Source organism: Lissotriton vulgaris, chromosome 12 (assembly GCF_964263255.1).
Source record: "Lissotriton vulgaris chromosome 12, aLisVul1.2, whole genome shotgun sequence".
Taxonomy (NCBI): domain Eukaryota; kingdom Metazoa; phylum Chordata; class Amphibia; order Caudata; family Salamandridae; genus Lissotriton; species Lissotriton vulgaris.
Genome location: NC_141700.1, coordinates 603,149,878 through 603,164,961, shown reverse-complemented (window position 1 = coordinate 603,164,961; position 15,084 = coordinate 603,149,878). Strand labels below are relative to the sequence as shown.

At 48.3% G+C, this 15,084-nt stretch overlaps 1 protein-coding gene across 1 annotated transcript in view; it reads left to right on the top strand.

Annotated features, from left to right (window-relative positions):
- The window catches only part of PHLPP2 (PH domain and leucine rich repeat protein phosphatase 2), a 631,402-nt gene that overhangs the window by 511,009 nt on the left and 105,309 nt on the right, over positions 1 to 15,084 (top strand). Inside the window, exon 13 of the mRNA XM_086945488.1 lies at positions 2,091 to 2,291. Within this exon, the coding sequence (XP_086801614.1) occupies positions 2,091 to 2,291 (201 nt within the window). The remainder of the gene's footprint in view (positions 1 to 2,090; positions 2,292 to 15,084) is intronic.

Sequence of the window (15,084 nt, the reverse complement as noted above, 5' to 3'; positions counted from 1 at the left end):
TATAATGATGTAGATAGACTGCTAAGATCTAGGCCTCAGGCCTTTTCTTTAGGGCCTACTACTGTTATTTACCTTTAGCACCGCTTTGTTTTTTACCATGGGACTCCCGCCTCGGCGACGGGGAATGATTCAGGCATGTGAATCTATGAAAGATACCTATACTAGATAACTGTAGTTACAGGTAAGTAACTTGTTTTCTTATAGGGGATGAGGCTTTGAGACTTTACTGATCCAGAAGTGTGTTTCTTTATTAAAATCCACACCTGCTTCTTTGGGAGATTCTAAGGTTTTAAATGGATGACCTCAGAGTCTTCTTTCATCCATCATGGCAGTCTCTTTGTAATGCTTCTATCACATGAAATAGGAAGATATGACCTAGTTCTGTGTGCTCTCTAACTCAGAAGAAGGGGGCTGTATATCAGGTGTCTCTATGAAGGTCAATCTATGTTAACCGGAAACTGGAGAAGACAGTAATGAGAGTAATATGCAGCATGCAGCTTTGGCAAGACTTGCCTACGCATCTAAGATCAAGAAAATGGTGTATAGGTGAGTCGTGTATGAACTGGCTGCCTCCGCTGAGCCTAACAAACCCTTCTTCTGTATGTAGTTGTGTGTGGAGGATGCAAGAACCACCACTGAAAAACAGAATAAAGGTGTCTGTCTAAGAAGTGTCTGTTGGAAGGTGATCACCAAGTAGACACTGTAGCAAGGGATTCCATGTCCTTAACACCCAGCTGCTACATACAATCGAGCAGCAAGTCTCCATGTCCTCCTGAGTCAGTATTACGATGTCCACTGAGAGTCCATGAAAAAGTTTACAGAGCTCTTTATAGACCAACATGGCATCAGAGAAAGAAAAAAAAATGCAGTAGAACAATTCATCTGCTCTACAAAAGACTAGGAAGAGTTGTCAACATATGGATATTGCTGAAGAGCACAATCCTGAAAGAGAGAGGTTGTAGCTCTTCAGCAACAGCCAAAAATCTCCGTAGACTTCTTCTTATCACAAATAATTCCTCCTCATGACCCCACCAATCAGTACCGAAGTTGATCAGCCAGTGTCTGTATTCTTCCAGATTGGGGGAAGAAATCACTCCAGGCTTGTGGGACTGGAGCTCATTTTGAATGGATACTGTCTACCTCCTGTGGTTTCCACTTGCTCAACACAAACCAACCCACTTACAACTTTTCAAGTAGAAAGTTTAAACTATGGGACCAAAACAAAAATTCAAAGCAAGGAAAACATGGGTGTTCCCTCACATAATTTCATTGCCCAAAATCAAGCTTGCTTAGTCAACCTAAGTTTTATATTGGAGCTTATGTAAACAAATTATAAAAAGAAGTTCTGGAAGTTAGATGTACAACAAATCACACCAGCTATTCACAAGGACCATAGTATTTGCACAGTAGATCTTCAGACTGTATAGTGTTTTTGACTGGTCAGTTAACTAATGCAGAAGTGGTGAGTTCGTGGTTAAGAGGGTTTCATCTTTCAGTTCAAGGTTCTACCATTCAAACTCCAGTCTGCTTTAATAGTGATTTACATATGGGTATCGGTTGTACATCACCTGAACCAGCAAAGAGTGCTTTCTCAGGTTCCTACATGGGTTTAGAGAACATCAGATGTTGGAATAATGGAATTTGCACCCAATAACAAAATAAGCCTAATGCTCAACCACATTCTTAGATGGGGGGGCAACCTCTCTTTACTCTATTATTAGTAAGTGGCTGATCAATAGAATGCAGTCAGGATAACGTCCCTGACATACGAAATACACATTTACAGCAGTTGATCTACATTCCTGGACGCAGTTGGGAATTCAGCTCATCTAAAAGCCACCTAAAATAAGACCTTTTTCCAGGTCAATGGTGGGATGCATGTTTATTTCCATCATCAGTTAGATGTCTACTGGAGTGGTCACACTAAAAAAGGTACATGTGTAAAGCCGAGGTCAGAGATGAAGACTGATCAGTAGGTAATTTCATATTTTCTAATATAACTGTCCATTGGCGTTAGTATTTTTGCCAGTTCTACAGGTACACATATGAATCTGGAATGTATTGATAATTATAACAATTACCTCTCTTAGTCTCAGGTGTCTGAATGCGTCTGCAAATGGTTTGGAGTTTTTACCTGTGGCCAGCGATGGAGAGGAGACCTCAAGTGAGCTTCAGCACCTGTACTTGACCAATAATAACCTCACAGATGAATGCATCTCTGCGTTAACTGGACACTCCAGTCTGCGTGTATTGCGAATGGCAAACAATCAGCTGCAGATGTTTCCTGCCAGGTAACTGCAAGCCTAAAACCTGAAGTGGAATTATATTTGATAAAGGTGGAAATATAAAGTGTACATGGAAGACATTTGTGGTGTGTGAGAGTGCTGTGGTTGTTGTATGTGAAGGTACTTCCCAGTTTTGTGTTTCAGGCTAAGAATCAATGCTGAATGGTTTTGAAGAGACAGTTGGAAGAGTCTGAGATGAGACCAGATAAGATGAACATGAAAGACATGTTAGATCATACTGTAGTGTTCATCTAGAACTGGTAAGATGTATTATATAGTTAAATAAGCAAGTCTGTTGTTCCTACAACTCTTGGACATTCATCAGAAATAATGACCCTAAGGACTAAAAATAAAAAAAAGACTAAAATTAGATAGAACTGTGAAACAGAAGAAACAGATGAGGTTCCCTCTTGAACTGGTTGTAGTTGGGGTTGGATCCCATGGGGGCGCCATGAGGAATTGCATCCTGCCCAAGAGCAGATAGCGAAGGGCTTTACTAGAGTCCAGAGGACGTTGATTGGAGCTACAGTCTACAGCAGAGGTCTTCAAACTGTGGGGCGCACCCCCCCTGGGGGGGCGTGGATGTGTTCCCAGTGGGGGAACAAATGGGCCTGCAATTAAATGTAAATGAAGCTAGCCTGGAAGCAGGAAAGGCGTGTTTCCAGGCTGTCTTCATTTACATGAAGCAGTTACAGCGCATTAAAAAAAAGTGAGGACGGTGTGGTGTTCATACAGTCGTTCATAGATGTCTGTTTCTATGGGGACGAGTTATTGTTGTTTTCTGTTTTAAGAAGAGGGCTGTTTCCTGTAAAATAGAGGCAAAGATGGCGCATTTCAGAGTTTCTTACTTGAAGAGCGCCTCATTAATTAAGACATGCTTAGTATATACCTGAAAAACGTTAGTTGGTTTAGTGCAGCATTTTTAAATTGACTGCATGAGGCACTGTAAGCTAAACATTGAAAGCACTTGAATTACATGATGGAAGATTGCTTTTCTCACAGGTTCTAGGACCAGTATTTAAAAATCTGATTGCACCCATATGAGAGGGATTTCTCCTCCTTTGTGTCTGCCCATAGATACAATCTTTAAACTGCCCTAAGGAATTGTTAATTTCTCTTTTACGGGTTGGATTGCTCTCCTCTGTATTCCCGTGGAGGAAGTGTGTGTTTTTCTTCTTCGAATTTTACTTGCACTTTACTGTTGAAATTTATGTATTCTGGTTCTGATTCATTGTATGTACAGGTGTTGGTGTGTATTTTTATTTAATCCTATCAATGGCAAAGACAGTCAAGAACTATCAAAGCTGTGAGTACCAGTTGCGTAACTAAGCCCCTGCAACCCTGTCGGTGAGGGGGGCCCAAGCTTTGGGGTCCCCCTCCGGCACTTAGCAGTCCCCTGGCCTGGGAGCTCCATACTGGGTCTGGAGCATGGGGGGCCACCTGCTATGTAGTTTGCAGAGGGGACCCTACAGTTTTGTTACAGCTCTGGTGAGTACTGGTGTTTGCTGCGAGTACTGGTGTTTGCTGCGAGTACTGGTGTTTGCTGCGAGTACTGGTGTTTGCTGCGAGTACTCGTGTTTCCTGCGAGTACTGGTATTAGCTGGGAGTAATGGTGTTCGCTGGGAGTACTGGTGTTTGCTGGGAGTACTGGTGTTGGCTTTCTGTGTGGATGTGCACAAGCAGCCAAAGTCTAGTTGAAAAGTGGCTAAGAGCTGAAGCTAGCTACAGTACAACAAAGTTATCATAGTTGCAAAAACAATGTGAATGTTAAGTCAGAAATTAGTTTTTGTGAATACATAGCACTTTAATGAAGTCTCCTAATGTCTAACTATATTTACAGTAGAAATGGCGATTAAATGCCTACAGATCACACAACACATAATACATCATGAGAATGTTACTGCAAGACCGTACAGCAATATACAAAGGCAACACCTATAAATGTTATTTACTCCAGTATTGGAGCCTTCATAGATTCACATGCCTGAATCATTCCCCGTCGTCGAGACGGGAGTCTCCGGTATATAAAAAAGCAATACTTAGTTGTATAGTAAACTGAAAAGAGGCCTAGGCCCATTTCCCTTTTGCAACCCATTACCTTCATTATGTAAAAGAGACCAAAGTTGTCTCTGAACCAATCAGAGCTCCTCACCCTCTCGAACACTCCTGAGAGAAACTTTTGCCCCTCAGGTTTTCTTCCGCACATTGTGCTAGGGAGTTTCCTTTTAGCTCTGCTCAAATTCTGCTATTTTCAACCTTTTTGAAGAACTTTGTTCTTACATCTTCAACTGGATTTTGTACTACTCTGGACTGTTTTCAAATACATTCATTAGAGAAAAGTCTTTTTAGAGCATGTGCCACTTGTTCAAAGAAGAGGCTCTACACTGATGACCCTCATACTGACTGCATTTACCGTCTATACGCAGATCACCAGGCCAAAGACTGCAAGGTATGTCGTACATTCTCAAGTAAGACTCTGAGAGATCGTGAAGGACACCTTTTGATATGGCTTCAAAATCTAAAGGCCAGAAAGGAGGTTATCTCCAGTGACAGTGATAGGGCTTCCTCATCAACTTCCAGGAGATCTCCAAAGAGAAGAAAATGTCAACAAACTCATTCCTCAGGAGACTACCTGAGAAGGCTCTAAAAAAGACCACTCATGGGTCTTCTGTGCGTAGTCCTTCAAAATCTCCTCAATCTGTGGAAAAGGAGAGTAAAGGACCCACTTCAGGAGCAAAACCATCGAAAAAAACAACTTCTGAACCGTCAAAGTCACCTCCTCAGGTCAAAGAATCCTTCAGAAAGCCGTCTTCTATGCCTCCTGAGGAAAAATCTAAGAAACTTGTATTGTCGATGGGATCATCGACAAGGAAACCATCTTCGTCGACGACGAAGATAGAAGTAATGAAACGATGAAAGTCACCATCATTGCCTATTGCGGTATCCTCTCCATCGACGACTATGTCGACGACGGGATCATTGTTGACGGTGATGACGATGGGGTCGTCGACGGGAACATCGACGACGGTGACGATGTCATCGTCGACGGATAACGCTTTACACCTGGTGTCGACGATGGCATCGACGACAGTAGTGTCGACAGCGAGGGAAATTGCAAAAAAACTGGTAATTGTACGAAAGAGGAGGATTATACCAGAGGTCACCTCCCCAAACAAGTTTACCCCTCTAGTGCCATCACACCTGCTAGAAGAGGAGGATTCAGAAGAGGAGGAGGATGACAGACCCTTTTGTTATGCCAGTAGTCCCTCCCGACTACATGTAAAATGTAAGGATGATGACTATGAGTAGGGATATGGGGAGTACCAGAACCCCCGCAACAACACTATCACTAAGGGTACCAGGAGGTTTCTATGCCTTCCTTCATGATGATGGATCTGCAGTTTATGCTGGCTGACTATAAAAAGAGATTTCTGCTGACAACAGCTCCTCAGGAAATCTGTCTCACATCCACGTTCCATCCCTTCTACTCCAGTTAGAAGCAGGGAATCGCTACAAGAAGTTACGCCTCCAACTCCTCAAACACAGCACCACGAGGACCCTGTCACCACGGACGATGATGACCAGGAAGAGGGAGAAATAACAGATCCCAACAAGGAATGGGATGACATCCCTATTCATCCTTCCCTCAGACAGTATCTTCAGTTTACAATGGCCGGAGACCATTACCCGTTCAAAGTGCTACCATTTGGCCTCAAGTCTGCCCAGAGAATTTTACATATTGTCTGGCGCCAGTGGCAGCTTTTTTCAGAAAGCAAAAACACCAAGTATTTCCATACCTGGATGACTGGTTGGTAAATGCTCCATCGGAAACTTTAACCCAGACTTAAACTATGGCATGCATACAGTTGTTTGCCGAACTGGGACTGACTTTAAATATTGAAAAATCATCCCTTCAGCCTTCAAGGAAGATCACGTTCCTAGGAGCGATTCTGGACACCTTAGTAAACAAAGCATTTCTCTCCACAGACAGGCAACTGGGGCCCTTATCTCTGGCCAAGAAGTTCACAAGAAAAAAGTGTCTTTCAGTGCGCAAGTACAAGTCGCTGCTAGGGGCAATGTCCTCTTGCATACCTCTCATTCCTTTTTGCAGACTAAAAATGCGTCCATTACAGGAGGAGCTGGATCGACAATGGCACCAGGCAGAGGGATCCTTCGAGGACAAGGTGAAAATCACACCGGCTATGGTTCAAGCAGTAGCATGGTGGACCCAAAGAAGGAACATCTTGGTGGGTCTTTCCTTCCTGACCGAACCAGCTCCATTGGTAATTACCACGGATGCATCTCTAGAAGGATGGAGAGCATTCCTTCAGGATCTGCAAGTCAGGGGTCAGAGGAAATTGCAAGAACAACAACTTCACATCAACTTGCTGGAGCTCAGGGCGGTAGGCTTAGCTCTCCTGGCTTTTCTACCAAGAATTCAGGGAACGTCTCTTCTAGTAAGGACAGACAACACAACCGCGATGCACTATCTCAACAAGCAGGGAGGTAAAAGATCACTCTCCCTGTCATGAGAAGCACAAAAGATATGGAAGTGGGCTGTAGAGCACGGAGTATCTCTAAAGGCGGAGCATCTTCCAGGAGATCAGAACATCAAAGCAGACTCTCTCAGTAGACTGAAATTGACCTGCCACGAATGGGAAATCAACCAAGACATATTACAAAGCGTCTTCTTCAAATGTGGAGTTCCGACAGTGGATCTGTTTGCGACAGTTCAGAACAAAAAATGCCGGTTCTTTGCAAGTTGGCATCACCAACGGAGGTCTTGGGGGAATGCTTTTTTGATGGCATGGTCAGGTGTCTTTGCCTACGCCTTTCCTCCAATTCCCCTCCTGCCACGTGTTCTCAAAAAGATGAAAAAGGAGCCGTGCAAAGTAATACTGATAGCTCCGTGGTGGCCCAGGCAACACTGGTTCACGGAGTTGCTCCTATTGTCGGAGGATCATCCAATTTGTCTACAACCGATACCATCACTCTTGACAATGTCCCGGGGACAAGTACTTCATCCAGACCCGAAATCACTGCGCTTAGCCACCTGGCACCTGAATACTGTGAATTTCACCACTTAGATATTACTGCAGAATGCAGAGATATTCTAGCAAGTGCCAGGGCGGAGAATACAAACAGAACGTATAGGATGAAATGGAAGAGATTCTGTTTGTGGTGTCAAGAACGGAATATCCATCCTCTGAATTTAGCGGCACATCAAATTATTCCATATATTCTGATGCTAGCGAAATAGAGTTTGGCCCATGCTTCTATTAAGGTACATCAGGCGGCGATTTCTCGATATAGAAGAACTTCTTCGGATCCATCATTGTGGTCTGAAAAAATTGATAAACAGTTCATGAAGGGATTGTTTTAGACTTTCCCACCCATAAGACCTCCACCACCTCTCTGGCAGTTGAACATTGTTCTATCTCAATTGATGAAAGAGCCCTTCAAACCAATTCACAGGGCGGATCTAAAATTCTTATCCTAGAAAGTGGCTCTTCTAATAGCTCTCACCTCAGCCAGAAGAGTTGGGGAAATACAGGCTCTCACTATACAAGAACCGTTTTTGCAGTTCTAAGAGGACAGGATTGTCCTCAGGACTAATCCGAAATTCATTCCAAAAGTTTCAACAGACTTTCATCTAAATGAGCCGTTGATCCTTAAGAGGTTTTTCCCTCAACCATCAACAGCAGCGGAAAAAGCTCTTCATTCATTGGATGTTCAACACTGACTGAAGTTCTACTTGCAAAAAACAAAGCCTTTTCGAAAGTCTTTTCAGCTATTTGTTGCTTATAGTGCCCCTAGTAAGGGGTTTCCGTTGTCAAATAGGGGAATTGCCCAATGGATTTCAAGTGCAATACAGTTCTGTCATCAGGCGGCTGGGAAGCTGTTGAATGCACAAGTACGTACCCATTCTACAAGGGCAGTGTCCACCTCCACTGCTTTATTTGCGGGTGTACCTATCTAGAATATCTGCAGGGCTGCTACCTGGAAGAATATGCATTCCTTCACCAGACATTACTGCCTCGATGCACCTGCAGAGAAGGATATGGCAGTGGGACAAGCAGTACTGAGGAACCTTTTCCAGTAACGGTGAGCTCTCTTTACCCTCCCTCCTTCCTTTATTAGTGAGATGAGCACATTTTATTGTTGTATGCTATATTATACACAATTCGTGAAGTTTCTTTCTATATATATGTATAAATGAATACTGCTATTGTCAGATTACATATGTTGCCTAGTTCCAGAGCTTAGGTAACAAAATTTCTGATACATCTGCCAGTGGATTTCTCACCTTGTGAATATCCCCTTGCGTCAGCAACATTCGGAAATTCTTTTTGTAGCTTTGCGCCGACGTGGACGACGTCACAGAGGCACGACATCGGGCGCAACTCCGCTGACGTCACCGACACCATAATAGGCCCACGCCGGCGTGATGACATCAGTTCCCTTTTTTCCGCGTCCTCGACCCTAATGGTTTCGGAGAATCTCTGTAGCTGTTGGTAACTTTGTTACTGTTGTTCAGTTTTCATGCTTCTTTGTATCTCTAACGATGTCGACTAAGAAGACCGGATTCAAGCCTTGTGGGGAGTGCGGCAAAATGATGTCAATCACGGACCCGCACGAGGATTGTATCTGGTGCCTGAGTTCGGACCATGATGTCGACGGCTGTTCTTCATGTCGAAAGATGAACCCGAAGGCGCTTCGTGAGAGGGAGACCAAGCTTCTGATGGCGAAGTAGAGAGGTAGAAAAGAAAAGAAGACTGTAGTATTCTGAGTTGTATATTTATGTTCCTGCATTTCACTGCATCTAGCTGCTCAGCCAGTGTGAGTGTTCCAAGTAAGAATGTTGGTGTGATTGACTTGTATGGAATGCTTGGGTGCTGGGTATGAGTGACTTCGAGATCTCGTTCGAGAAAGTCGAAGTCGAGGTCGAGATCAAGATCCCGTACGGCGTCGCCTTCGAAGTCTTCATCCGATCATGCTTCAAAGTCGAAGAAGAAACATAAGAAGCAAAGGCATGAATCTCGACGTCACTCCGATAAGGATTCAGACTCGATACCGAAGTCACCTAAGAGGAAGCATGGAAAGGATGGGGTGTCTCCATCTCCAGAGGTCTTGGAACCAGAAGGTGAGGCTTCGCCTTTGGAGTCGCGGGCTCAATCACCGACTCCGGTTCAGAATCCATCTCAGGCGCCGTCTCCGGCTGGAGAGGATGAAGAGGTCCCTTTGAATGAAGGTTTAGTACCTGTGGAGGAAGAGGCGAATCCGGAACCTCTAAAGGGTCAGTCTGAGGGATCTTACCCTCCTTTCCCAGCTCCAGGTCAAGACCCTACAGCATTTTTAAATTCTATATATGGTATCTATTCCAGAGCATGGTACCCCTCTGGTGCACCTTCGGGTCCTATGGGTCCTCTCGCTTTTAATTTAGGAGTTCCGCACTCCTATGCTCCAGCACCCTTTATGCCTTTTATGCCTGCTCCGACGCCGCCTTGGTATTACTCGACGCTGCCTAGGACGCCGATGCAGACGTCGCCGGCTCCGAGTCGACCTCGAGAACAGCGCCCGTTCACGGATCCAACGGCTCTGAAGTTGAAAGAGCGGTCCAGAAGGGATGGTCAACGCCTCATAGAGGAGCAAAGATATAGAGAGGCCTGGCGGAGGAAACCTTCTTGCAGACCGTGCGTAGAGATGTCAAGCTACAGGACGACCTGCTTGCGTGGCGAATGATGCGGGTGGTGGGAGAGGCAGCCGAGGATTCGGATGGCACGAGTGCGGAGTTGTTCACCCCTAGGGATACAGGGTCTGAGGATGAGGATGGAGGGGAGGGAGAGGGAGGACAGTGAGTTGGGGGAGTGCCTGGCCGTACACGCACGTGTAGGATATAATTGGGAGGAATTGTGTTTTGGTATCTGAAGGTTTCATTCCTAAATCTAAGTAATGATTGCTGTCTTCTCTGCCGCTAGGAGTGCCGTAATGAGGTGAACGAACTGTATACACATGTCTTAGTCGTTAAAGCCGCAGTTTTGGGGGGGGGGGGGTCCATTGGGGAGTTGGGGGGGAACCTGTACAAAAGAAAAATAAAAGCAGATCAGTATATCCTGCAGCGCAGTTACATTGCTAGATTTATGGCCTGGTTTACATGCTACCACCTACCGCCGCCCGGCCTTCGGGTTGTGGGCCGATGGGCCGTGTAAACAGAAGTATGTTATTTGACGTAAAGTCGTTACTTTATTGAAGCTGTCGGCGCAACTGTTATATGCTATCATTGTCTGCGACAAAAATAACGTTTAAAAAAAAAAAAAAAGATATAGAGAGGCGGAGGCTGAGATGGAAGAAGGTGAGCTTCAGGAGGATTGTTGTGAGGATCTAGGAAAAGCTAGTGGTTTGGATCTTTCTCCTGAATGGGAGCTGCCATCTTTGTCTGATGCTCCTTCAAAGGATGCTAAGCCGTACCACATGGTCATGAAGAAGGCTGCTGAACCTTTAAATTTACCTCTGCCTACAGTGGAGTATAAGTCTAATCTCTTGACTGAGGTTCTCCATTCCCCAAATTCTGTAATTGAACCGTTGCTTCCCTTTAATGAGGCGTTAACTGAGCTTAGTTTGGAGGTTTGGAGCAAGTCTCTTACAGCTCCTGCAGTGTCTAAAAGTGTTGCAAGGAGGTATAGAGTTGCACCTGGGGACCCTGAATTTTTAACCTCGCATCCTTCGTCTGAAAGTCTGGTTATTCAGGCAGCCTGTTAAAAAAAGACTGTGGGTGCATTCCCTCAAGTGCCTGGTGATAAGGCACTTGAGGATCAGACTGCGAAGAAGTTCTTTTCTTCAGCAAGTATGGTTTTAAAATCTACTAACGCTACTTGCCTTATGGGGAGATACATTCACGCCCTGATGGATTTGTTGAGTCTGTTGGCTCCTAAAATTCCAGATGACAACAGGAAGGATTTTGAGGAGGTGTTGTCTGATGCACAGGTGGCTGCACGCCAAGTGATCCAGAGTGGGCTAGATACTGCGGATTCAGTTGCTCGCATCATGGGAACTGCTGTTGCCTCTAGAAGGGCTGCCTGGCTGAAGTCATCGGACTTTTCGGCGGACGTTCAGGCTGCATTATTGGATTTGCCCTTTGACAGTGTTGGGCTTTTTGGTAAAAAAGCTGATGCAGCTTTAGAAAGATTTAAGGACAGTAGGGCTACTGCCAAATCTTTGGGGCTGCAGACCAGAGGTTCATCTACCAAAAGGTATAGAGGTTTTGGACGTTCTTCTTTTCATCCCTACCGGCAAGGCCAACAGCAGCAGCAGCAGCAAAATCCCCTGTATAGGTCTTACAGGGGTAAGCAAAGAGCTCGTCCTCGAGGACGTCAAGCCTCCTCCTCCTCTTCCAACCCCCCAGCCACAGAAAAGCAGCCCTAGATCCGCCATTCCGGATCATGCGGGTCCTGTAGGGGGTCGGCTTACCTATTTTCTATGGGATTGGGAATCGGTTACATCAGATCTTTGGGTTCTCAATCTTGTAGAAAATGGGTATGCTCTTCCCTTCCCGGAATTCCCTCCAAATTACCCTCCTTGCCAAGGTTTTTGCATGGAGGAACACCTGTTACTCCTGCAGGAGGAATCAATTAATCAATCAGTGACACTTATAAAGCGCGCTACATACCCGTAGGGTCCCAAAGGCGCTGGGGGGGGGGAAGGGGGGGGGGGGGGTGCCGCTACTGCTCGAACAGCCAGGTCTTCAGCTTCTTCCTGAAGGAGAGGTGGTCTTGCGTCAGGCGCAGGTCGGTCGGGAGGGAGTTCCAGGTCTTGGCGGCCAGGTAGGAGAAGGACCTTCCTCCTGTAGTCGCTCTTCGGATGCGGGGGACGGCGGCGAGGGCGTGGTTGGCTGATCGGAGGTGGCGTTTGGGAGCGTAGAAGTTGATCCGGCTGTTGAGGTAGCTCGGGCCTTGGTCGTGTAGGGCTTTGTGTGCGTGGGTGAGGAGGCGGAAGGTGATTCTTTTGTTGACGGGGAGCCAGTGAAGGTCTCTCAGATGTCCGGTGATGTGGCTGGTTCGTGGGATGTCGAGGATGAGTCTGGCTGAGGCGTTCTGGATCCGTTGGAGTCTCTTCTGGATCTTGGCGGTGGTACCGGCGTAGAGGGCGTTGCCGTAGTCCAGTCGGCTGGTGACGAGGGCCTGGGTGACGGTCTTCCTGGTCTCGGTGGGGATCCACCAGAAGATCTTCCGTAGCATGCGTAGGATGTTGAAGCATGCCGAGGAGACGTTGTTCACTTGCCTGGTCATGGAGAGGGAGGAGTCCAGGATGAAGCCCAGGTTGCGTGCATGGTCTGTCGGTTTGGGTGCGGTGCCCAGGGCGGGAGGCCACCAGGAGTCGTCCCAGGCGGAGCGTGAAGAGCCCAGGATGAGGACCTCCGTCTTGTCAGAGTTCAGTTTCAGGCGGCTGGTCGTCATCCACTCGGCTACCTCTTTCATCCCTTCGTGCAGGTTGGCTCTGGCGGAGGCGGGGTCGTTGGTCAGGGAGAGGATCAGCTGGGTGTCTTCGGCGTAGGAGATTATGCTGAGGTTGTGTTTGCGTACGATGGCCCGAGGGGGCTCATGTAGACGTTGAAGAGGGTGGGGCTCAGAGATGATCCTTGAGGGACGCCGCAGATGACTTCGGAGGCCTCTGACTTGTACGGTGGTAGGCGGACTCTCTGTGTTCTTCCGTCGAGGAAGGAGATGATCCATTCCAGCGCCTTGTCCTGGATTCCGATGTTGCTGAGGCGCCGTACTAGGGTGCGGTGGCAGACCGTGTCGAATGCCGCGGAGAGGTCTAGGAGGATGAGGGCCGCTGTTTCTCCATTGTCCATCAGGGCTCGGATGTCATCGGTGGCGGCGATGAGGGCGGTCTCGGTGCTGTGATTGGCTCGGAAGCCGGACTGTGAGGGGTCGAGGGATCCGTTCGTCTCGAGGAAGGCGGCCATCTGCTTGTTGACGGTCTTCTCGATGACTTTGGCTGGAAACGGGAGGAGCGAGATGGGGCGGTAGTTCTTGAGGTCGGTGGGGTCCGCTGTTGGTTTCTTGAGTAGAGCGCTGAGTTCGGCGTGTTTCCAGCTCTCAGGGAAGATGGTGGTGTCGAAGGATGTGTTGATGATGTCTCGCAAGTGGGGTGCGATGACAGCGTCGGCCTTGTTGAAGACGTGGTGAGGGCAGGGGTCGGTCGGTGATCCGGAGTGGATGGAGTTCATCGTGCGGATGGTGTCTTCGGTGCTGATCGGGGTCCAGGCGTGGAGGGTGGTGGTGGGGGGTGGTTGTTCGGTCATGATGTGCGTTGGTTGGTTGTTGAAGCTGTTGTGTATGTCCGCGATCTTGTTGTGGAAGTATGAAGCGAGGGAGTTGCAGAGGTCTTGCGATGGGGTGATGTCGTTGTTTCCTGCGCTGGGGTTGGAAAGCTCTTTCACGATGTTGAAGAGTTCCTTGCGGTTGTGTGCGTTGTTGTCCAACCGGTCCTTGAATCCTGTTTTCTTGGCGGCGCGGATCAGCTGGTGGTGCTTCCGGGTGGCTAGTTTGAAGGAGGTCCTGTTGTCCGGTGTCGGTTCCCTTCTCCAGACTTTCTCGAGGGCTCAGCAGTTCTTCTTGGAGCTCTTGAGTTCGTCGGTGAACCACGGGGCTTTCTTGCTGCCGGGTCTGCTGGGCGGGGTCCTCAGCGGGGCGAGCTCGTCCGCGCAGATGCTGATCCACTTCGTGAGGTTGTCGGCGGCCTGGCTGGGGTTCGCTGAGCTGGCAGGAGGGTGCTGGCTCAGGGAGGTGGCGAGCTGGTCTGCTGTGATCTTGTTCCAGCTTCTGCGGGCGGCCTGTTGCTGGTGTTGGTGGGTCGTCGTTCTCTTGAAGGTGAAGTGGACGCAGCTGTGGTCCGTCCATTGAAGCTCTGTGGCGTGGCTGAAGTCGATGTCTGTGCTGGAAGAGAAGACTGCGTCGAGTGTGTGTCCGGCGAGGTGGGTGGGGGTGGACACCAGTTGCTTGAGTCCAAGGTTGGCGAGGTTGTCGAGCAGGGTGCTGGTGTTGCGGTCGTTGTTGTTCTCCAGATGGAAGTTGAGGTCTCCCAGGAGGATGTAGTCAGCGGAGGGGAGGGCATGCGGGCTGACGAAGTCGGCGATGTCCTCGCTGAATTGTGTGCGTGGTCCAGGGGGTCGGTAGATCAGGATGCCTCTGAGGGTGGTGTTCGGGTTGGTGTGGATCTGGAAGTGCAGGTGTTCGGCGCTGGTCAGGGTGTTGTCGGTGCTGGTCGTGAGACGGATGGTGTTCCTGTGGATGATGGCGATGCCTCCTCCCATCTGGTTGGCGTTTCGGTCCCTCCGGACGATCTTGTAGCCCTCTGGGATAGCGATGGCGATGTCGGGAGCTGAAGAGGCGTTCATCCAGGTCTCCGTGAGGAAGGCAACGTCAGGGGCTGTGGCGTCTAGAAGGTTCCAGAGTTCGATGGCGTGTCTGTGGACGGAGCGGGTGTTGAGCAGGATGCACTTGAGGTGGGTGTTGCTGGTGTTCGACTTGGCGGGTGCTGGTGCGAGGCTGGTCCGGATGCAGGTGAACTTGCAGGCGTGGCAGCTGAAAGGTCCGTGGGTACGTCGTGGAGTGGCTTGATGGCATTCTGGGAGTCGGCCGGTGTTGAGTGCGGTGAGGGTGGCGGCGGAGTACGTCAGGCGGGTCGGTCGGGGTCCTCGTGGGCCAGGGGTCCTGGCACTGGGCGCGGTCCAGGCGCGGACGGGCGCAGACGGGCTTACCTTTGGCGCGCCTTCGGCGCACAAACGGCGCACCCG